The sequence below is a fragment of the Gymnoscopelus microlampas genome (genome assembly GCF_963454915.1).
Source record: "Gymnoscopelus microlampas genome assembly, chromosome: 8".
NCBI classification, from domain to species: Eukaryota; Metazoa; Chordata; class Actinopteri; order Myctophiformes; family Myctophidae; genus Gymnoscopelus; species Gymnoscopelus microlampas.
This window is the reverse complement of record NC_139945.1, coordinates 37,570,047-37,594,368: the sequence shown is the minus strand read 5'-3', so window position 1 is coordinate 37,594,368 and position 24,322 is coordinate 37,570,047. Positions and strand designations below refer to the sequence as shown.

Genomic DNA, 24,322 nt, shown 5'->3' with positions numbered 1-24,322 from the left:
TATCAACACTTTACCCAAATCCAGCGCAAGTGGAGTAAGGAGTTTCAGACGAGCAGAAATCAAGCTGAAGTGGAGTTAAGAGTCCGAACAACAATAGCTCCACTCGCTGCTGAGGGAGAGGTTTCAAAAGGGTACAAATTCCCAAAAGCTCACAATGCATCACAACGTGTGAATTAATGCCCTGATGCTTCATGACACTTATTATATAGGCCTACAACAATAAACAGGACTTTAAATATTACAATAACTTCTGTTAGAGGGAGGGAGTTGTGTGGTATTGACGGACAGTTTGAGGAACCAATGGAGTTGTTAGGTTTTGTCAGAGGCGCTTTTTAATACTTTTCATTGGTTCAACATTTTTTTTTTACACAGACGTAAAGGGTGTTCAATAGCGTTGATTTATGGAAAAAAAAGAAGAAGCTGAAAATGGAGTTGGTTTGTCCTGGATACCGACGATATATGGATGTGATCTACGTATATATATTCCATGATTGAATTACAATTCTATAACAAGTTCCTTGTATTATACAATCTCATAAGGTAACAAGCTACAGCCTTCAACTTTGCTTGAAATGTAATCTCTTTGTCACATTATGAAAAGGTAGCAGATCAAACTCTTATTATAGGTGGCTAGCCAAAAGCTAATATGAAGCGTTACATCACCTTACTGTGCCCAGGTGTCTCTGTAGAATGAGACCTCAGGTCTCAATTATATTACCAGTATCCATCCGTTTTTACGTCTGGAAACTCCCGTCCAGGACAGGCTTCAGACGCGCCTCCTCAGGAGACTTGGCTCAGATCTGAACCCATTTGATTTGACGTTAGGAACCCGTTGCGACCGCATGCCCTTGCTGACGTCGACCCCAGGTAGGGTTCGAATCCACGCCCATCTGCACAAAAGACGTGTGCTCTAACCGCTACACTAGGACAGCCCTAATTATATTACCAGTATAAATAAAGATAAAAAAAATACAACTACTGAAAAGGTTTTTCAGTCAGCGTTACAAATATCCAAATCCAAAGTGTGTCCTTCAGTGCTCTAGGATTATGAAAATGCCAACAGGTCATAAATTCAGTGCAGCCTTGCATGTTCCCCACAATGGAAAGACCTTGATTGACTTTTTTCACTTCAATATACAGCACAAGCCAGATTCATAATGAATCCTTGTTAATGAGCTGGTGCAGGTGCTTCAGACTCAGAGTAGGAAGCAACAGTAATTTTCTATGCCTCCGCCCAGTGATGGAGCTGTCCTATCTATCACTTTTCCCTTCTCTTCTCGCCCTGTTCTCCAGCACTCTGCCTGCTGTGATGGTCAGAGGACAGCTTGTGACAGATTTATTGCACACTTAAAGGCCAGACAGAGTGTGGTCTACCACCGCCATGATCTGGTTAAGGATGAATGAGTGTTTGATGAGCTGCTGCATGGTCTTCAAGAAGCCCCGAAGAGGAAGACGCAAAGTTGGCAAACCCGGACAGACAGATGGAGTGACACACACACACACACACACACACACACACACACACACACACACACACACACACACACACACACACACACACACACACACACACACACACACACACACACACACACACACACACACACACACACACACGCTAATAAATGAGGAGTGAATGAAGGAATGGAGGTGAATTTGGGACAGCAGAGCGTCGGTGAGTCTGCTCTCACTGAGGTGGGACAGGTGACATGCCGATCTCTGACGCACACACAGTCCACTTCACACACACACCATAAGAGGCATGTGGGCCAATAAAAGTGTGCGTGTGTGTGAGCACGTGCAATATAAACAAGACCCACTTATGTCTAGCTCGGAAATGTGGGCCGCAAAAGGTTCCATTTCTCATCCTCCCCCTTCTCCGTTTCAACTCAGTACCTGTCTCTTCTCAGCCCCACCCTCCGAGAAGAGAGTGGAAGGCGACTGAAGCAAGAACTCAAACTTTTCCTGATACCTAATAGATTATGATCCACGTGTATATCGGCACTGCGTGTGACCTAGTTAAGATAAGTGCCAGCGTGTCTCCAAAAAGCAGTCCCGCATCGTGGTCCCAGAGTGTGTATCAGGGAGCGCACAGAGAGGGTTGTGGGGGGAATATATTTGGAAATGGACAGAATGAGTGCAAAAATAATGTGACAAAAAAAGGAGGGAGTAGGGGAGAAGGGCAAGCCATCACTCTCTCTATAATTGGAAATTCTAGTGTTCAAATTGAATCGTCCACTTGTGGTGGTATGCAATTGCTCAGCGAACCAACTCAAAGGGGTGTGTGTGTGTGTGTGTGTGTGTGTGTGTAGCAGGGAGGGGGATAATATCTGACTCACCATTACCTGGCACACTGGGACAGTGGGGGGCAGACAGGAACACACAGTCTGCTCTATTTGGCTGGCCACTGTTCCCTGAGGAGGTTCTCTGTCCTCCACTCGGGGCGGGGGGGGAGGGGGGGCGTTCTCCTCAGGCCAGTTTATATTGAGGACCAATCTCACACTACACTGCACTAATACCCAAGCCGTACAAGTACACACGCGCACACACCGCAGGCACATACACAAACACAGAACCGAAAAGCAGGCATCTATTTGTGAATCCACGTCACCTGTGTGATTAAGAAAAATAATAAAAAGTCAATATAATGACTGACTACTAAAAGTTGGAGCATCTGTCTTTAGTCATCACAGCTGTAGACAGGGACAAAAAGGACATTCAGTTCCTCTGGCAAGGCCCCAGACAACAAACTAGCGAGCATGCTGCCCAGCAAACACTCAACACTGTCTTCACAGACACAACAGAACACTAAGCCAGCTAAACTGTTTCCACGGAAACTACCTGCCACAATTAGGTGTGTATATGTTACAGGGAAATTGGCATTCCAGGGAAATTGAAAAAGGAGCGCTTGTTTTTACCACCCACCCAGGCAATTCTGTAGAACCAACACTAGAGGGCAATGCAAGCCACCCGCATGCACATGCGTGTGTGCATGCGCACACACACACACACGCACACATGTGTGTTGTCGTGGATAGTAACCCATGAAAAGATCTATTCTCCCCCTATCGGTTTACAACTCGGACGGCGCTGATTCGACTCAGCAGACCTTCGGCCGGTCGGCGCGGGCCCTCGCGCCTGGAGGCGCGAGGGCTCGCCTCCTCGGCCTCAAGCTCTGCTGAGTCGCCGCGCCTCCGTCATGGACAATATTATCACGTGTGCGTGTGAACGCGTGTTCAGCATTCCCCTAGCGTAGCTTCCTGGTTGTTAGGTTGGGGGGAACAACAAAAGCCAGGTCCGCCTCGCATCAAAGCTCCGCCTCGCATCAAAGCCCTGTCTCGCGCCTCCTCCTCCTTGCGCCGCCTCGTATCAAAGCCCTGCCTTCTCCTTCTCCTCCTCGCGAGCCTCGCGTAAAAAACCCTGTCTCAAGTGATTAGTATTATTTATTTTTTATTTTTCTAGTGTCTTGTCATTTGTCCTGCTATGACCTTGGGGGGAGGGTTGGGGATTGGGGGAATAAGTTGTCATATATACAATCATATGCTTGTACCTTGAGTGTAAAATGGAAAAATAAAAACAAAGTGTTTAAAAAAAAAAAAAAAAAAAACTGTCTCGAAAAGCCCCGCCTCGCGCCGAAGCCCTGTGCCTAAAAGCGGGCGCTCCTTTTTCAATTTCCCTGGAATGCCAATTTCCCTGTGACATATACACTGAAGGGGATTTGCCGAATTTATTTTTGGTCCAAAAAAAATTGGGCAAAGGGTCTGTGTGTGTGTGTGTGTGTGTGTGTGTGTGTGTGTGTGTGTGTAGGGGGTGGGTTGCTATGGTTGCAGCAAGACAGTAGAAAGAAAGGATGTGAGACAAACCACAATGAGCCGCTGAATAAAGTAAAAAGAATAATACAAAAAAGGGGCAATGCATCCTCTCTTGTTGGCCTTGTTTAGATGTAAACGAGGGCTTTTTGCAGTTAGCCCTGCTGGGGCCACTATGGTTTCTCAAAGTCTTGTTATGGTATGGAGAGAAAGATAGCATGCCTGAAAAGAGCTAGCGAACAAAGGAGACCTGGGGATTCGGCTGTACCTATTGTTTTGTATTCACAGGCTTTACCAAAGACAACGCTACATAAAAATCAATAGGAGGTATGGCATGCCTCAAGAGGAGTTAGGCTGTTGAGCATCAGGGGAGGCTGCGAGCCAAAGGACTAAATTGTCGAGTGATAGAGAGTGAGGAAGGACAAGAGAGCTGCATTAACGCAAAGTGTTAAGGGACAATGCAGAGATGCAGCGAGGGGGAGATTCATAGGGTTACTTATCTCCTCACACCTACCAGGGAGTAAGAGAGAGAATAAAAGCACCTAGAAGGGCGAGAGCGGGAAGAAGAGAAAATAATGTGAAAAGATTATGAAGAGCAAGAAAGTAACAAAAGAGCAAAAAACGTGGTGAGTGGCTAAAATAATTACGGTAGAACCTTTCCAAAGAAGCTTCAAGAAGTGTCGAATGCCGACTTGTGGAAACGGGGACCAGTGTGTCATTTTTTTCTCTCTCTAAATTTGTATCACACGATTTTGTGACCATCTTCAAGCATGCATACTGATGCATCCATTCTTCAGATAGAGATTATGCATCATTACTGCAACGTGGCATATGGATATATCATACACGGATGTCCCCTGTGCATTGTTGCATAAATGTCTTGGAACATCCACAGAATCCAGGCTCAATTGATTCCATGAACTGTGCATACTGGAAAACATGTCATTATTAGTGAAACTGCGAATATCACAAAGAATCACACAGAATGCTCTGTGATGAGACCTTGGGGAGATAACGAAGGGGGGAGAAAGGGCAGTAGAAGTGATTTCTTGCTTGTGACTCTAGGAACGTTAGAACATTAACACTACGGAGTTGTATGCCTGCTTCCTCCAAGCTTCATTAGTTTAACGAGACACGGGAACAGAAAAAGAAAACATCAAACAATTTGTGCACTTTTCAAGCCTCATTTACCCTATAAAGATGCTTACAACAGATACCAAAACAAAAGGGTAGAGATGATGTGTAGGTTGAGGGAGGAGGAGGAAGAGGAAGGGAGAGAATTCTAACCTACGTTTCTTTACCCACCAGCTTCATGCATGTAATCTGCAACAAAATGCACACCATAGCACAACCAGTGAACCAGTTACACTGGCTGCCTTGTGTATATCAGATGAGTGTATTGATGTCACATAATTGATTGTGCGGTAAAAATAAAAATAAAATGTTATCGTGAACACGCTTACTTACGCACAATTGTATGCTATTTAGCCCTAAATAGAGAATATACATTGGCAGAATACCTGAGCACTGTGAATGACCCAAAACTAAGGAAAGCCTTGACTAGGTACAGACTCAGTGAACACAGACTTGCAATAGATAAAGGCCACCACAGACAGACCCCGGTCCCAAGGGAAGACAGACTATGCACCCACTGCAAACAAAATGTGGAAACAGAGCTACACTTTCTAACCACCTGCTGGGCCTGCCCACTATACCAAGACATCAGCGACACATTATACTTCCAAAGCGAGTTTGAAAACATGACCAACGACAAAAAACTACCATACCTACTGGGAGAAATACAACAATGTGCGAACACAGCTGCAAGAAAACTGTTGTGATAAAAGAAGGTTAGCCAATGGAATACAACCACCCTAAGCATTGTGTTTCCTTCATCTGTACCGAGTATTTGAAGGCTTTTTGTATATATTTTAAATAGTTTTGGGAAAATTGCTGCCTATTGTCCCAAAGGTGACAGCAAAATCTTGAAAGATTTCTGCTATTTGTTTAAAAAAGCTTTATACCCTTACCAACATGTACATATATATAACTATAGCTCTGTTCAACACAATGCTGTACCCCCTCCAACTGTACATACTTTTCCAATTTTCTTAAATTGTTTTTATTATGTTTTGACACTAGCAATGTTTTCTCATGCCAATAAAGCTCCTTTGAATTGAAAAATGTAATTGTACAGTATGTACATATGTAACAAAACAACATACAGATGCACACGTGTCAAAATCATGACAAAAAAAGCCTGAAGGCGTATTTTCATCGTGGTCCTTTAAGAGACTATCCTATGCTTTTGGGGATTTTGTAAATATATGATGTCTATTACAACCCCTGAATGGGTTGTACTAGACTTTTTTTCTCTCTCTCATTAAACAACAACATGATCAAGTGATCTATTATTCACTACCAGCAGAAATGCTGATATGTAACAGACTCCAGAGGTAGGGAGAAACAGAGAAGCTCAGGGGGAATATCTATTTTTTTTGTCATGAAAATAAAGACTTGGACTGTTGCCAATTCATTATTTCTAACTACTGTACACAACGTCCTGATCTCTGCCTTTCCTTATATGCGAGTTGCAAACTAACATAAAAAATACAAGAAGTCAAATTACATTTCCATACGAGTCAAGGCAATCTTCAAAGTTCTAAGTGGCTTGGATGTCAGTCATATCATAATGGGTGAACATTAGGCAAAATTAGGTGAACATTCGGCGAAAATATACAAGCTCATATCTTGAGCTTGTAGATCAGCTGTTTTTGCTATTTTCACTCTGCCAAAGTAGATACACGGTGTGCTACTGTAGAAAGGTGGAGAAGTGAGTGGAAAACGGTGTGTGTTTAAGCAGCTTCCTATGAGTAAACAAAGCGGCAGCCACTGTCACTGTGGGCTTTTTATAGATCAATGCAGGGCACAGAAACAGAAAATCAGGTATAAATACCGTATGCAATTTGCATCTCTCGCTCGCTCACTCTCATTGTCACACGCAAAGCGTACAGAAGACACATACATAATATATATATGTATACTGTATATACAAGCTGCTTATATATGCATTCATGTACTGCTTTATTCTCAAGCATGTTTTTAACCTAAATCCTTTGTCAAAAATTTTAATTAGTCTTATTTATTTTAGTTTATTTTGTATTTGCAACTGTATTTGTTTATTTGCAAATGTGTAGGTATGCTATGCTATGGCACCAGCTAATGGGGATCCTTAATACAATCAAAATCTGGTAAACGTATGGAGTTGATGTCTTCTTAGTATGGTTTAGTATCTGCTGTGTTGTAGTGCTGTCAGTTTTCCTCTATAATCCCATTAAAATTTCAATGCATTACTATTTTTAATATTAAAATATATTTGAATATTTTAGTATATCGTCGGTGTCCAGGACAAACCAGCTAACTCCATTTTCAGCTCTTTTTTTTTCATAAATCAACGCTTTTGAACACTCTTTACGTCTGTGTAAAAAAAAGTAACCTATGAAAAGTATTAAAAAGCGCCTCTGACGAAAACTCCCAACTCCATTGGATCATCAAACTGTCCGTCAAAAACAAACAACTTCCCCACTCTCCTCTCCAGTGCTGCCTTTTCACAGCATGAGCAGAGCGCGTTGCGCAGTGAACGAGAAGGAGGATCACATAAACAAACTCCCCGTAGTCTGTTAAAACTATGCAGTGTACCTGTTTATCAAACTTAGCACTGACGCTAATGTTATGAAAACAAGTAATTATATTTCTAAAATCTATGAAGTGTTTAATGAGGAGAGCAATGTGACAAGAAGAAAGGAGTTCATAGCATTTCTGTCGCGCTAGTTCTACTACCTCTTTGCAGAAGTAATATGTGTAAGAAGTGTAATATTTAAAGTCCTGTTTATTATTGTAGGCCTATATAATAAGTGTCATGAAGCATCATGGCATTAATTCACACGTTGTTGTGATAAATTTGTGAGCTTGGAGATCCATTGTTAGCTTTTGGGAATTTGTACCCTTTTGAAACCTCTCCCTCAGCAGCGAGTGGAGCTATTGTTGTTTGGACACCTAACTCCATTTCAGCTTGATTTCTTCTCGTCTGAAACTACTAACTCCACTTGTGCTGGATTTGGGTAAAGTGTTGATAATATAATGACACATGCAAGTATCTGACAATATATAAAGTCACTAGGCAGTATTGCTTTGTTTTAAAAATATAAGGTTTTCTTCATTTCCTGAAAAACGTATATTTTGTTTTTTCGTTTCCTGAACAATGAGCGTTTTGGAGTTAGCAGGTTCGCGCTGGACAGCAGAGATATATAACATATATACATATTCGAATTATGATTGGATGATCGTAACTGTTAACAGCCGAATCTGTCAGCACCACTACCTTGAACATGTAATGTTGTTGTTAGTAGGGATAAACACAGAAGCACCCAGGAGGACTAAGAAAGGGGAGGAACCAAACCGAGTTCCTGTTTCTACACAAAAAAAGGAGGCGGTGCACACTTTTTTACCGAATGGGTTCCCAGATTGCATCTCTCCATATACACACAGAGCATGTGTTACACGGTAGAGTTGTCAGTTTCATCACAAGCCCAACAGGGTCCGAAAAGAACTGTCGGATAGGCCCGGTTTCACGCTGACAATTTATGCAAATTGGTTCGGCTGGGCTGGGCTCAAGCTGTGCAAAAACATTGATAAATACACAAGTGCAAGCACTGAGTGAACTTTTTGAGAAGACAGCACATTGACAGTGCAAGAGCACATCGCTGCAGGCCTGGCTGACACCTCACAGTGGATGTTTTCCCACTACCTCGACGCAGATAAAAGTGAGCTTCTCTTCTGACCAGGTAAGCCCTGCCCCATGCAGGATTTCACTATGCTTATGTGTCCGAGTATTTTCAGGCCCATTGAGAACTCTAGTGCACGGACGATGGGACCAAAAACATCTTCTCCTCACATTTGATTTCTACACCTTATTCCCTCAATACCTTCCTAGTACTAGCCATGGCTGTGTTGCTGAACTTTGGGTCGATTCAGCAGAAATCTGCCTTGGGGAAACACACTGCCTTGCCTCAGCACTTCTACATATAAGCAGCAACCCCCCAAACATAACATTGTTCTGCTGTGAAGAAATTACATGAGGAGAAAAAAAACATTGTGAAAAAATTACATGCCGACATCTGCCCATTCTCATCTATGCAACGCTGCATAAAAAACACATGCAGACCTCGCAAGTCATTTATAGTTAATATCATACCTTTATTGCCCCCGAAATGAAGCCCAATATGTGTGCATAGGCCTATGGCAAATATAGCTGTATAAGAGTTCAGTGACTGCTATATTTGGTAACAGGGTAATGCGTTTCAATATTTTTCATGAAGTTGCATGCAGAGTTCTGTTGATGAGGGAGTATGCTAAACTTCAACAGGGATTAGGTAGAAATCCCTGGAATGAGAATGAGGAGTTCATCGGAAGAATAGACATCCTCAGACAAGGAAAAGGGTGGGGGATGGGGGCAAGCTAGTGCACAGAACTTGCCAAGTTTGAATAAAATAAAGAGGTTTTCTCTGTAAGCTATTTGGTTTGTAAGCCTGGGACACGACACGGCACAGCACATAACAATTCTATCTGAAACGTATTTGCATCCAGCAGTTATACGTTACACAAGCAGAGGCAGATTGAGCAATGGTACAAAAGCACCATTTCTTAATATAAAAACACTTCCCTTCTCCAGTTTTTGCTCAACCCTAATGAAGAAGACTGAACAAGAGAACGTAAGATGCAGACAAACTGATGAAAATTAAATCATCTCTCCTTCTCAGAGTTCTCTTCCAATGCAGCACATAAATCATTACAGTGCAACTAGCTGGCTTTGTAAGCCGATGTGTCAGGTGTGTTTTACTTACGATCCAGCCCATTAACGTAGCGGATAGAGACCTCACAGTGTCCCCACACGGCACTGACGACGGGGTACAGCCTCTTGCCCTTTAACCCCCTAAAGGCCACGCCCAGATACTGTCCATCCACCATAAAGCTCAGCGTGCCCTCGTCCATATCCAGGATCACCGTCAGAGAGTCCGGCAGCACAAACGACTCGTCTGCCTCTAGGAAACAGGGGTAGGTGGGCGGCGAGGTGGAGGCGGGCCGGTTTTTCCCGTCATGGTAAAGTCTGTTCCGGCCCAGGTCCCAGCCCCAGGATTCAGAGTCCGAGCCCACCAGGGCCGTGTAGCCTACCGAGTGTAAAGGGGCCTCGGCGGAGGCCACGCCCACCACGGCGTGAGTGCCTCTTTGCCGGGCCGGCCAGTGGATCTTCCACACGTGGAGGCCCCGGGTGTAGCCCACCCTTCCCCGTATGCAGTCTGTGCTCTGTGCCACGGGGTGGCGGTGGAACGTCAGCTTGTCGTCCTCCTTAACGAAGACGTTGAGCGAACGGTCGTCGGGGTTCCACGCGTGGCGCAGCTGCGTCTCTGGGCTGGCCGGGGGCATGTCCAGCAGCAGGTCCAGCCGGGGGGGCCGGCAGAAGTCCGGGCCGCGCAGCTCGCGGCGTACCGGCCGGTAGGAGGGCTCGCCCCGCACATCCACCGACTTGATGCTACCAGAGATCTTCTGACCCATGGCTGGACAGTTTCAGCGGGGATGGATGGAGGGGAGGGACAGGGGGAGAGGTGAAGCAAGGGTGATGATGGAGGGGTAGGTTCCGCCGTTACCTCATGGACTCTGTGGCCACTAGGGGTGTCCTACCTGGAGAGACGCAGTCACACTCACTAGGTGTCTACCACCGACAGAAGGCTCCTGAAAGAAATCAAAAGGGAAAAAGAAAACATCACATACATGTATAATTAGAATTTACCCAACCGTAGGTGTGCAGTAACCATAGGTGATACATTTTCTCTTGCTGCTGGCAGTGATGTTGGCTAGTTTAATTAAAATCAACACAAAGCTGGCTGCATGCTGTTGGCTTTTACTGACAGCAGGTGAATTATGTTAAACTTGGCTATATAGGTTTATGATACAGACATTAGTGGCCATACAAAAAATGTACAATGTGTACGTTGTAAGAACTCAGAAACTATCTGTGAACATTCAAGAAGCAATTAGGAGGCTAATACTTTATTTAAAAAAAGCTTAGCTCATCAGCCAAGGGATTCCTCCCCTTAATCCAATGGAGTTAACGAGAGAGAGTGAGAACGCCCTGGGCTAATTCTGCAGCAGCTTCCACAAGGCCCCGGAAAAGAGGGAAGATGAGAAGGGAGAGAAAGGGGAGGATGAACTCCTCCACGCTTCTGAAGACACAGAGCACATTCCTCTCTACCTCCTCAGTTACCAACCCACACGCACCCTCCCCAAAGGCATGTGTACAAATGTATTTCTGTCACTGGATACAGTGAAACTGCTTTTCAAACTAGGCACCAAACATAAGCAAATGGAGGCATCTCTGCCAACCACACATTAACACATTCAGTAGACAGCCAACAACATGCCACACCACCATGGAAATAACTACAAAGTTGTCTGCCCATATGGTTCTGCCTTGTCCTCTCTTTACCACCAAACTACTTCTACCCCCCCCCCCCCTCTCTCTGTGCCACCCACAAAGGATGAAAGATGACTGAGGGCAGAGTGACTCGGCATGATACAGATTTCATAAGGAACCTTTCAGTCCATCTTCCTGTCATACAGGGAATCTATACAGGGACATCTATACTCACTTTCTGTGAGCATATGTCTGGCAAGATGTGCTCTTTCACAGTGGTGGAAGAAGTACTCAGATATTTTACTTAAGTAAAAGTAGCAATACCACAACATAAAAATACTCTGTTACAAGTAAAAGGCCTGTGTTCAAAATGTTACACTTGAGTAAAAGTACAAAAGTATTGGCATCAAAATAATATACTTAAAGTACCAAAAGTAGAAGTACAAAATGTTTGAAAATAGCAGATCTACAAGTTCACAACGCGTCACGGTGCAACATGTTGTGAGCTTTTAGATCGGCTATTTTCAAATATCCTAGGTATAAAATGGGGCTAAAGTGGTTAATTTGTGTTTTATAATATAATCATTTATATCTGCAAAGTAACAAGTAACTTGTGTAAAGTTTTCAAATAATTGTAGTGGAGTAAAAGTACAACATTTGCCTCTGAGATGTAGTGGAGTAGAAGTAAAAGTATTGAAAATTGGAAATACTCCAGTAAAGTAAAACAAATACCTCAAATTGTACTGAAGTACAGTACTTGAGTAAATGTACTTAGTTACTTTACACCACTGCTCTTTCAGAAACATGCACCTCGCAAAGCAAGCCCATGTGTCACCTCTGCTTCTGTACAAGACTCAGAACTCAGAACCAGCTGTTCCAAATCTGCTCCTCAGACATCAACCCCCACCCCCTTTATTTCATGCCCTCTCTCTCCCAGTCAGTTTCCGAAGGAAGAAACGGCATTCGAACAAGCAAAGAACAGTACAGTTGAAGTGGCTTTGACCCAACGTGTGAAGCCGGGGACTCGTACACCCACTGAACCCACACTACGATGGGGGAGGGCTCGCACATTTAGAGCAATACACAAAGTTGACTCGCTGTATCGCGCTAAGCCACCGAGTCGCTGGGATCTCACATACCATGATTCCATGTTGGCAACCGTAACAGAGAGTGCTTTTCTTTTACCACGACTGTACTGAACTAAGTGAGGAAAAACAAATAGACAAAACAAAAAACCTGAAGTTATTGTATACTAGATCACATATTGTAGTACAAGCATAAGATAGAATTGGATAGACAGAACCTTAATGGAAACAAGCCCTGAGGGCTTATCTGGGTTATCCTTTTAGCATTCTTTTGTATAAATCTGTGCCACGTGCCTTGTTTTTGCAAACTGTTAATAAAGTATTCAATCAATCAAAAATATATAAAAATCTGTTTTGCCAGCATTGCTGTGTTATTGCGCTGACAATGGATTGTGAAGCCGACGAGTCAGCATTGGCTGGGTTATTGCGTGGATGATATAGGCTCTCTCCATATATGGGTATGTGAACTCATTCACAACAGAAATCGTTGTGTTGATTTGCGCCGATGTTATTTCTATATATGGGCATACAACTGCTGCCTAACAATGTCGATTTGGGCATGTGACATGCCGATTTACACCGACATCGGGTACGTCCATATTTGGGGTGATGATATATTTGGGCAACGTGACAATTAACAGCCTGCCCATCGTTGCCGGGTTTATTGTGTTGACGGGCCCGCCTTCTGACCAAAACGTATACTTTATATAGTAGATATTCACTTAAGTATTAAATAATAAAAGTTTCCAATCGAAAATATACGTCACAATAGATGCGCCGCCATCTTTATTGTAGTTCAGACATAGTCAAGTCCAGCCCCTCTTCCATGCCCATTGGTTGCTTGGTTGAACCACACGCCGCTCTCTCCATCCAAAACCTGTTTTTCAGTTGCCTCATATTGATATTTAATGCATTTTAAATTCTTATTTTAAACTTGGTCTTAGTAAAAAGGAACATCTTGGGTTTAGTATAGTGACTGGGCATGTGTTCTTTTTACTCAGCATAAACAACCGCTGCTATGCGGAAGGAGCTTACGGATTGGTCGGTCAGGGAGTAACGGGGACAAATCAGAAGAAAACCTATGGAATGGAGCTTTAAACTCAATGTTTCCAGCTGTTGCTCAGTCTTGAATTCTCCTGCCATGGTTATTTCCAGTCTGGAGCACAGCACAGCTATTCAGTTTTTGTGTTTTCTTTTTTTTACCCTTGCTGACCTGAATTTGTAATTTTTGTCTGCCGCTTCAAGTAATCTCAGAACAGATGCAATGCGTGTGTATGGGGTACTGGTGTACCACATACACCAGTGCAAACAAAGAGGCCATAAGTGCAAAAGGAAAGAACAGACAGTACACGACTCCACATAATATCATACAATTACAGCGGCCTTTGTGTATTGATCAACTCTAGGCGCGCTATAGGGCTCTGGGTGGGTAAGAAGCCCAGGTTAAGGAGTTGTGTTCTGCCTCCTAGTGACCTGTACCTTCTGCCAGAGGGGACATGCTGAAAAAGACGGTGAGCTGGTTGGAAAGTTGGAAATCTGTGATTTTGATTGCTCATGAGATGCATTGTATTTACATGAGTACAATGTGGGGAGTTTGCAGTCTGTGTGTGTGTGTGTGTGTGTGTGTGTGTGTGTGTGTGTGTGTGTGTGTGTGTGTGTGTGTGTGTGTGTGTGTGTGTGTGTGTGTGTGTGTGTGTGTGTGTGTGTGTGTGTGTGTGTGTGTGTGTGTGTGACGTCACTACAAGGCACTTTTGGACGGCCTTTTGATAATTGGCTGCAGAATGAGCACGTGACCGGAGCAAGTGACCTTGTCTGCTGAAAACTTTGTCCACGGGTGACCTCGTCTGCTGGAACACGGCTGCAGCCAGCGGGCGGAAAACAGAAATCGATAGGCCACCACATCCGGAAAAACACTCAGGTGCCTTCTTTAAGCTCCGGTCGGATCAAGAACCAAATTGTTACATATTTCCATTAGGTCTGGTTTGTGTTCACACCGTCTCTGCCTCCCTCCAAGTAATTATGAAAGCACAATCTTTCTCTAAATTTACTGGTTAGATTTATCAAGCTCCAAAACCATCCAAAGTAAACTCTATTGTGCCAAATTACAATGAACTGACACAGAGGCAGTTATACCGTCCTGTGTTAGCAACAAAACATTTTTAAGCATTTCTCGGGAAAATCAATTCATTGCTATAGACAACAATGGAGCAACAGCAGTGTATTATGATAGCTGTCATTATTGTGATCTCCAATCAAATAACAGTGTGAGCACATCTCAATTACATGTGTTAATCACGGCCGCTTACATGACATAATAGTCAAAAGATAAGCCAAAACGCAAGCATTTCAGCAGCACAGAGAATGAACAACAACGGACGAACACACACAGTACAGGGATTTGAGATCAAAGGCTTAACTAACGATAGATACACGCCATGAAACGGGCAGAAAGTAATAATCAATGCCACCTAAATTACTTCGTAAAAAAGGCTAACATGTTCATGTTAGCCTTTTTTTTTACAAAAAAAATAAAGCCTAGGTCAAGAGCACAATTCAACACAATCACCATCACTGTGGTTGTTAATGGTGTAAGTCTATTCAGATGTAGGCTACTGTAGCTACGAGGATAAAGCAAGCCCTAGTGAATGTTCTCCGTGACTTGTAGAAGATGAGTGAGATGTAGCCTATGTCGGCACCAACACCAACATTGGAACCAACAACCCCTGAATTAATTATTGTCCCACTTGAATGAATCTGCTGGTGCACATTGCCTATTCACATTAATATTCACGCAACAACATAGGAACCCTACTCTGCAACTCCCGAATGCAACAGTATAGACCCAATGACAGCTGATATATATTGATACTTAAAGGGATAGTTCACCCATTTTTTTCTATCGATTGGTCACCCCATGGAGACTTGAATTCATGGATATTTTTGCTGCTTTTGTCGCATTACTAAGCCAATCATGTGATGACCGGCAGCGGTTCCGGTAGGACACAAAGAGTCTCCTTTGTGTCTCCTAACGGAACCGCTGCCTACCGATCCGCTGGTCATCAAATTATTGGCTTAGGAATGCGAAAGTCTCCATGGGGTGACTAATCGATAGAAAAAACATTTTTTGGGGGGTGAACCATCCCTTTAAGCGCACAGATCCTTGGAGAGAGAGAAAAGGCAGAGAAGCCAGTGGCATCTGATTTATTCAAATCATTCCTGTTTTTCAAGATTTAAAAGAACTAAGAGTAGCAACAGTGAAAGTTAGAGAAAGAGGAATGAGTGAAAGAAATTAAGAGGCAGACAGAATGATGAGGTGATCACGAACAGGTGCTTCATCCCCAACACAGCTGAGACAAACTGCAGTCCACACACACACTCCCAGTCTCATGGCCACTACAAATGAAAAGGTTTTAGTTTACATATTCATTGCTTTACAGCCATGAATGATGCACCCTAGCCATTTGGGAGAGAATGAAGGGACTATTTATCCCGCAGCATGATGTACTGAGGGACAAAGAGATTGTGATCACAGTGGCTCTGGGCTCAGTCACCGACTCACCAATGCTCTGTGTGTGTCTTTGTGTGTGTGTCATGAATCCAACACAAATTATTGCTTATATACATATACACAGGCGCTCAGTACACAGCGCATACACAATTGATTCCCGGGCCTCAAGGGAAAACACCGCATGGGCAGATAAGACAATAACATGACAAGCCGAAGAGAAGGACCCCTGATGCGGAGATAGAGAGAACAAGTGATGATAAAGAACAACAAGTAGAAGCAATTGATGGCGTGCCAGACCATTCCCAGAATCAGAGACCAATCGATCTACAGCTCATCCGAGATCCATACAGAGGAGTTTACAAACCAACCACCAACAGTCAGGACAAGAACAAAGCCATAATGCAGATGCACCGATTTGTTGTGACTCAGTCACACAAGTGTGGTGTAAAGTAATTAAGTACATTTACTCAAGTACTGTACTTAAGTACAATTCTGAGGTATTTGTACTTTACTTGAGTATTTCCAATTTCCAATACTTTTACTTCGACTCCACTACATCTCAGAGGCAAATATTGTACTTTTACTCCACTACAATTATTTGAAAACTTTAGTTACTAGTTACTTTTCAGATATAAATGATGATATAATGAAACATACATTAACCACTTTAGCCCTATTTTATACATAGGCTATTTGAAAATAGCAGATCTACAAGCTCACAACGTGTCGCATCGCGACGCGTTGTGAGCTTGTAGATCGGCTATTTTCAAATATTTAGTACTTTTACTTTTGGTACTTTAAGTACATTTTGATGCCAATACTTTTGTACTTTAACTCAAGTAAATTTTGAATTCTGGACTTTTACTTGTAACAGAGTATTTTTATATTGCAGTATTGGTACTTTTACTTAAGTAAAGAATTTGAGTACTTTTTCCACCACTGCAGACCATTACCACAAGTATAGCAGCAAACACATGTGTGTGCATGCGTGCGTGCCCAGTGTACACATGATCTAAACACACACACATCCCTAAACTCAAAGGACAGCAAGGTACACACACCATCTGGTGTTTACAAGGAGTTTCAACCAGTCCGACTCTCTGTTCGCTTTGCCAAACACAGGAGAGGGAGAGAATGGCAGAAAGAGAGGAGATTAATGTAGAAGGCTAGAAAATCCTGAGGGGGTCAGGAGATTAACGCAGGAGGTTACAACACACAGGGGCATGGCTGGTGGTGAAGGCTGGCCGGGCAGCTCTCTGAGGAGACCAAAGCGAGATGTACAGAACAGGAGAGATAGGACCTGTGATGAGAGCATATAGTGGCGCTGTCGGGGAGAAACCTTGTATGATCAAAACAGTTACTTTTCAGAGAATGGAAAAATCAGGACAGTTGTTTGATGATAAGGAGGAAGGCTGATGGAAAATACACCAACATATTTTGGATAAATAGAAGATAAACGACCAAGTAATAGACAGATTGTCAGAATAAAGAGTTCAGGGTCAGGGTCAGTTAGCGGAAATGCCAACATCTCTTTTCTCGCAGAGTGAAAATGTTCAAAATTCTTAGAGTCCTAGAGATCACCAATTACTAATGTTTTGACCAATATTTCTCTAAAAGTTAAACATTTTCTAATCAACCAGGCAAACAACTAAAACCACAAATAACCTTTTTATAGATCAAAAATTAACACAAACTTAACTTAAGCCCTATTTAAAATATGCGATCTACAAGCTCACAATGCGTCGCAACGCGACTTCGTACCGTGACCTTGCAATGCCGCACATTATGAGCTTGTAGATCTTCTATTCTGGAAGATATAAAACTTCTGAAAACGTTTGAAAAAATGTGCCTATAATGACATGCCTAAAATAGGGACACCAGGTTGAAAGTGGTAAATAAAATCGAAAGACAAATCGGCTGCACAATTGTTGATATTGAAATAATGTCCGATATGTCGGTCTGGATGATTTATCGGTGTGGATCTGCTTCCCTCTTTCCTTTCCTTCAGACCCTTCTCTCCCCCTAACAGCTCTTCCATAGGAGCTGCTGTCCACCAGCCACTGCAGGGCTTACTCAGGGTCAGTTCGCGGAAATGACTCAATGACTCAAAACTGACAGCATCACTATTCCCTCCCCTCTTTTCTGCTTGACTCAGTCCGTTTCTTCTCCATGAAATTTTAATTCCTCCCCACTGATTTTCTACCCCTCTGAGAGCAGGCTGGTCTATATACAGTAGTACACAAGGAGTATAAACTTGTTATCTGGAGAGGGCGAGAGGCCATCAAATGATGAAGGCCACTGGTACTGTGACGACCATTGTTAAGATATCAAACGCTCTGCGCCAGTCCAATGCAAACACACACCCACACACACAGCTCCAGGCTACGCAAGCACAGACTGGTGTGTGAGGGCTTTGAAGTCTCTGTCACACACATACACAAATGCGCTTATCTGTGCTCGGATGATAGAACATCAGCTGAGGGCAATGATGACATGGCACTGCACACATGTAGACCTCTCACACAGGCTGCCAATGTCAACCTGATGGGCTTATAGGAGCTGAGGGATAGACAAGCACAGTGGCACATGGTCGCTTGGATGTTTACTCCAAGGTCCAGGTCTATTTTCAGTGTCAAGGTGGGATACAAGATGACAAGGTGGGATAGTGTCCCCTGAAGGAGACACTATCATGCTTTTGATTTGCATTTCAGTTAATTGTTGATGATTATCATAGTGCATAGAAAGAATAATTACCATACAATCCATATTGACAGAAATTTCCCCTGTCTGTTTTGTATGCACGCACACGCACACACACAGAGAATATATAGAAAAATAATCTAACCGAAAACATCAACTGGCGAGCCCAAGCACCAGACGCTGGTCTCTTCCAATGCACTGCTTAATTTTCTTGGCACCGAATTTGCATTCATTTGTTTTGTTTGAAAATAGTACACTAAACAGTGTCCTCTTCTTATGACCTCGCTTCTCCACTCCATCCTTTCCTCCTCTCAACTCCCCACAGCCTTTCTCCTTCTGTTCCTTCTCTGTCCCCTACAGCTCTTCCATAGGAGGTGCTGTCCATCAGCCACTGCGGAGCCTACTGTAAATGGATTCCCATTAGCATCTTGTGTTGTCTGAGTTTCGGCTCATTGGCTACCAGCAGGGATCGATAGAGCTCCTATTGGAGCCAGGATGGCCCGCAGGGTCGACTGTATTGAAACATTAGGAAAACACAATGATACTGTATGTGGGTAGATGATGGGGTGTGGAAGCAAAGTCAGGGTTCGGATCGTGCTATGACGCAGGCTATTTATGAACAGTAGGTGGAGATTTTGTATGCATATGAACAGTGCTGTAAGATTTTGATGGTACATGTGCAAAAACAAAACACAGAGAAACACACACACATACACACACAAGTCTAAAATGACTCACAGTTATTCAACTTCAACGACCTCATATGCCAGGTCAATTTGAGATGTGTAATTAGGAGTCAGGACTGAACTAGCCTACCGTAGAAGAGGTGAAACACAATACAGAGCTGCTGGAGCAGTTCTAATCATATCTGACTCCTCCAAGCCAGGCGACCGCTCGGCCAAAGTGAAACACTACACTACAGGACGAGGAGTCAGCTTCTGTCATGTTGGGGAGACAGAGTGGCTGGCTACAGATGCAACCAAAAGAAGGAAGGCCCCTCTTCACATGCAGGTTCTTACAGGAAAAAAATAAATCATTAAACAATCATTTTATAATGTAATCGTTACGAAGATAGCACATGATAAATGACACTCTTTCAAAAGGCTTTCGTTTAATTTAATTGTAGTTGTTCCTTGATGTCTCCATAGTTGTGGTGATACATGGTTCCCATATCAACTGGTTGTATGGGAACAGTTGCTTAGCTTTCATCGCCGACTGAAATCACGTGTGATATATACAGTAATTGACACACCCACAGAAAATGGCAGCCTTCATAAGTGTTGGAACGACAGAAAAAAAAAATCAGAGGCATATACCGGCACTGTTTAGGTTTTGGAATATGTTTACTATAATTACACATATGAATATCATAACTGTATATCAGATTACACATTACCTATATATATATAAAAAGACCTTTGTTAAAGTTTAAGACCTTTGAGTGGACCTTAAATAAAAAGCCCTCTGAGTTACACAGCTGGGAAAAAGCTGTAGCTCGCACACACACTGTTGAACTGTGGAATTCTCAGTATGACAAACAGTACCACAGTCTTCACCAAAAAAAGAAGAGGAGAAGGAGGGGGAAGAGAGAGTGTGAGAGAGACAGAGAGAGAGAGAGAGAGAGAGAGAGAGAGATGCAGAGAGAGCCAGGGAGAGAGCGAGAGCGAGAGAGAGAGAGAGAGAGAGAGAGAGAGAGAGAGAGAGAGAGAGAGAGAGAGAGAGAGAGAGAGAGAGACAGAGAGAGAGAGAGAGAGAGAGAGAAAGAAGCATAATCAAGGGCTGAGAGATAGGGAAGGAGTCTGGGAGCCGGAAGAAGAGACATACATGTCTTACCATGAAAGCAGCTCCCCAGACAGGCAGGCAGCTCTAGTCTCTTTCACACAGCGATGTGAACACAAACACAGCAACCAAGTGGAGGAGTAGAACTCTCTAACAGCCTCGTCCAAAACGAGGCGGGAACGCGGCGAGCAGCCTGGAGAGTGCAGGACAGGGGCAGGAGAGACAAAAACGGTGTGTGTGTGTGTGTGTGTGTGTGTGTGTGTGTGTGTGTGTGTGTGTGAGTGTGATTGCGTGTCGGTGAGTTCCTGTTCGTGACGCGAGGACGGGGAAACAGCCTGGCTCTAGTCCCCCAGCTGAGGTAGGAAAACAACCGCTGGAGAGAGGGAAGAGAAGAAAAGATAGAGTGAGATAGACACAGAGAGAGAGAGCGAGAGAGAGAGAGAGAGAGAGGGGGAGGGCAGAGTGAGTGAGGCGCATGCTGAAAGTCTTTCCCAAGGATTACAAAAACCACCCACTCTCGCTCTACGCTTCCAGAGAAACGAGAGGAGGAGTGAGAGACAGAAGGAGAGAAAGCAAGCATGCACACGCACTCTTGAATGTGCATGAACGTGAATGTTGAATCTGCAGATTCACAGCTCACTGAGGGGGCTCATAACTGCCCTCTTTTCTCCGCTGCCTTGGACTGAGGCAAGGGGGAGAAGAAGTGACAGAAAGAGGAAGGTGAGGGCCGGGACACAGACAGCCCTTTAGTGTGGTCACATTTAAAGCATTGCAATGTCAAAAACAGTTGATACCTTGCGTCACCAAGCCATAACCTGGAGTGTGACCTATCTGGGTGCTACAGTGCCTCGCAGATAGCAGTGGTTCCAACCAAGTTAAATAGATATTCTTTCGCCAGCAATAGTGCCTTTCCACACAGAGTCTATTGAAGATGGTACTCCTGTTTTTAATATCATAAGCTCAGTTATTATGACAGTACACTTAAACCCGCCTTCTCACAAGCCCTTTTCTCCATATACATCCCTCCGTGGCTCTGCCACCATCCCCCCCTCTCCTCTCTCCAACCATCTATCTCTGCTTCTTCCCCTCTCATCTTTCTCTCCTGGGAGACAGAGAGCCCTCCCCCTCCACCACCCCCTCCACACACACACACACACACACACACACACACACACACACACACACACACACACACACACACACACACACACACACACACACACACACACACACACACACACACACACACACACACACACACACACACACACACACACACACACACACACACACACACACACACACACACACACACACACAGCATTCCTCTCCACCGGCTTGCACCGCTCTCCTTCTTGATAGGGACACACACTGCATTCCACATACCTACAAAAACACAATATCGCTCCTGAATTAAGTCAAGCAAGAAAAACAGGCTTCAGCTTTCACTGTGCCAGTAAAAACAAAAACGGAAAAAACAAAACTGCACACTCACCACTTTCAGAATGCATTGAAACAGCCCCGCCCACACTGTAAGCCGCTGCCTGCCAGCCACAGGGCAGCCTTGTTTTGACGTGGCCTGGTGTTTGGATAGGCCAGCACAGCGGGAAGCTAAATGACCTCAGTACAGAACAAAGGAGCAGGTCAGAGCCACACACATACTCATAAAATGAGGTCTACTGTGTGTCTGTGTTTTCATGGCTGCATTCATATCGTTTTTGGTGTAGAAGACGTGAATGAAGAAGGGAGAAGAGGATGTGCTCTCTGACTCCAGGAGGGGGAAGTACAAAAGCCACTCATGTAGGTATTGTACAAAAGCCACTCATGCAGGAGATCATAATTTTAGTGCCGTCTTTCCTCCTTCACTGCTGTGGATGCTCTGATGGTCACTGAGTTGGTCATCAAGGCTAACTCATCCACCTGTTCTCTGGACCCCATGCCCACAACACTAGTGAAGACGTGCCTACCCACCCTCTGTCCTTTCATCATGGACATCATCAACTCCTCACTGCAAGCTGGCACAGTACCCTGCAGCCACAAAATTGCCTCAATCACTCCGATTCTCAAGAAGCCTGGTTTGGACCCTGAGGAGCTGAGCAACTACCGGCCTATCTCCAACCTGCCTTTCTTCAGCAAAATCTTGGAAAGAGTAGTTGCCGCCCAAATTCAACAACACATGTACAACTATGAGCTTTATGAGCCACTCCAATCTGCCTACAGAACACACCACAGCACGGAGACCGCCCTACTAAAGATCACCAATGACCTTCTTATGGCTGCTGATGTAGGCCACATCAGCATTGTTGTTCTTCTGGACCTCTCCGTCTTCTGGACCTCTCCGCAGCTTTCGACACAGTCTCCCACACCATCCTCCTGGACCGCCTCTCCACCTATCTTGGCCTCACAGACACAGCCCTCGTCTGGTTCCAGTCATACCTCTCCAACAGACAACAGTTTGTCACTGTCAACTCTTCCAGATCACACCCAGCCCCAGTCAAACACGGCGTGACGCAAGGTTCCGTACTCGGTCCATTACTGTTCGCCATATACATGCTCCCCCTGGGTCAGATTATTCGCCACCATGGACTAAGCTTCCATTGCTATGCTGACGATACTCAACTGTATCTGAGCACCACACCTTCCAGTCAACTTCCCCCCCCAGTCCCTAGTCAACTGCATCACTGAAATATAAGCCTGGATGACCACTAACCTTCTCAAATTAAACAGTTAAAAAACAGAGCTCATGGTTGTGGCTCCCAAGGCACTGCTCAAGAAAATTGGAGATGTTCTACTCCATGTCGATGGCAGCTCCTTATCTCCATCTCTGGAAGTCCGCAACCTTGGCATTATTCTGGACTCAACCCTCTCCTACCAGTCACACATCAAATCCATAACCAAATCGGCCTTCTTCCACCTCAAGAACATCTCTAGGCTCCGTCCCTCACTCTCCGATTCTGTGGCTGAGACCCTCATTCATGCATTTGTAACCTCCCGTCTGGACTACTGCAATAGAGTCCTGTTTGGGCTCCCAAACAAATACCTGGATAAGCTCCAGTATGTCCAAAATTCAGCTGCCAGAGTTCTCACCCGCACCAAGCTTTGGCAGCACATCACCCCTACCCGTAAACAACTGCACTGGCTTCCTGTTCAATTCCGCATCCATTACAAACTCATCCTTCTCACCTACAAATGTCAAAATGCCCTTGCTCCACAGTACCTCTCAAGCCTACTCCATAAACCGAGCCGGTCACATCACCCTGCGGTCCACAGACTTGGACCTCCTTGCTGTCCCCAACACAAACATGCAAACTTTCGGGGACAGAGCCTTCAGTGTGGCAGCCCCCACCCTGTGGAACTCCATCCCAATAGGGATTCGCCATGCTCCAACACTGGACTCTTTTAAAGCTGCCTAGGTGTCTTACCTATTCTCTCAGGCTTATGGCATATAGTTGTTTGTTGTTGGTTTGTTCATTTGTCTGTTAGTTGTTCATTGTTCAAGCCTAAAGCGTCCTTGGGTTTATGAAAGGCGCTATATAAATTCAAGCTATTATTATTATTATTATTAGCGTTTAATGCAGTGCAACCTTACCTGCTTTTAGAGAAACTGAAGAATAGGTGTTAATACTACCCTGATTAGATGTAAGTTTAGGTTTTATGCTTTTTTAACTAACACGACAAAGCAAGTAAAGGTCAATGAGATTGCGACGCTGTCAGAGATTAGCAATACAATGTTGTGTGGCATCAGCTACACACAGGAAAGTACACCAATAGTTATATTATATAATTAGATGATTTTGAGCCATCTCCTCAAGGACATGGACCTTCAATGTACCACAATGAGACCTTCATCAAGAGGTGTGCACATTGATATACACACATTGATATACTGTGTAATAGAGTAATTTCTAAAGGCTTCTGCACTTCACTTTGTGTCCGTATTTGTCGTGTATCCATTTATATTATCCGTCAT

At 44.0% G+C, this 24,322-nt stretch overlaps 1 protein-coding gene across 4 annotated transcripts in view; it reads right to left on the bottom strand.

The window, feature by feature from the left end:
• LOC311050392 (SPRY domain-containing SOCS box protein 4-like) overlaps positions 1–24,322 on the bottom strand; it is a 58,347-nt gene that overhangs the window by 10,428 nt on the left and 23,597 nt on the right. For 2 of the 4 annotated variants that reach the window (XR_014601296.1, XM_084064461.1), the window contains exon 3: positions 9,713–10,598. Coding sequence is in view for 3 of the 4 variants with exons in the window: in XM_084064461.1 (XP_083920587.1) it covers positions 9,713–10,421 (709 nt within the window). In the remaining variant the exon portion in view is untranslated. Of the gene's footprint in view, positions 1–9,712; positions 10,599–20,397; positions 20,615–24,322 lie in introns of those variants that run through there. The other 2 variants (XM_084064463.1, XM_084064462.1) reach the window with 2 other exon arrangements.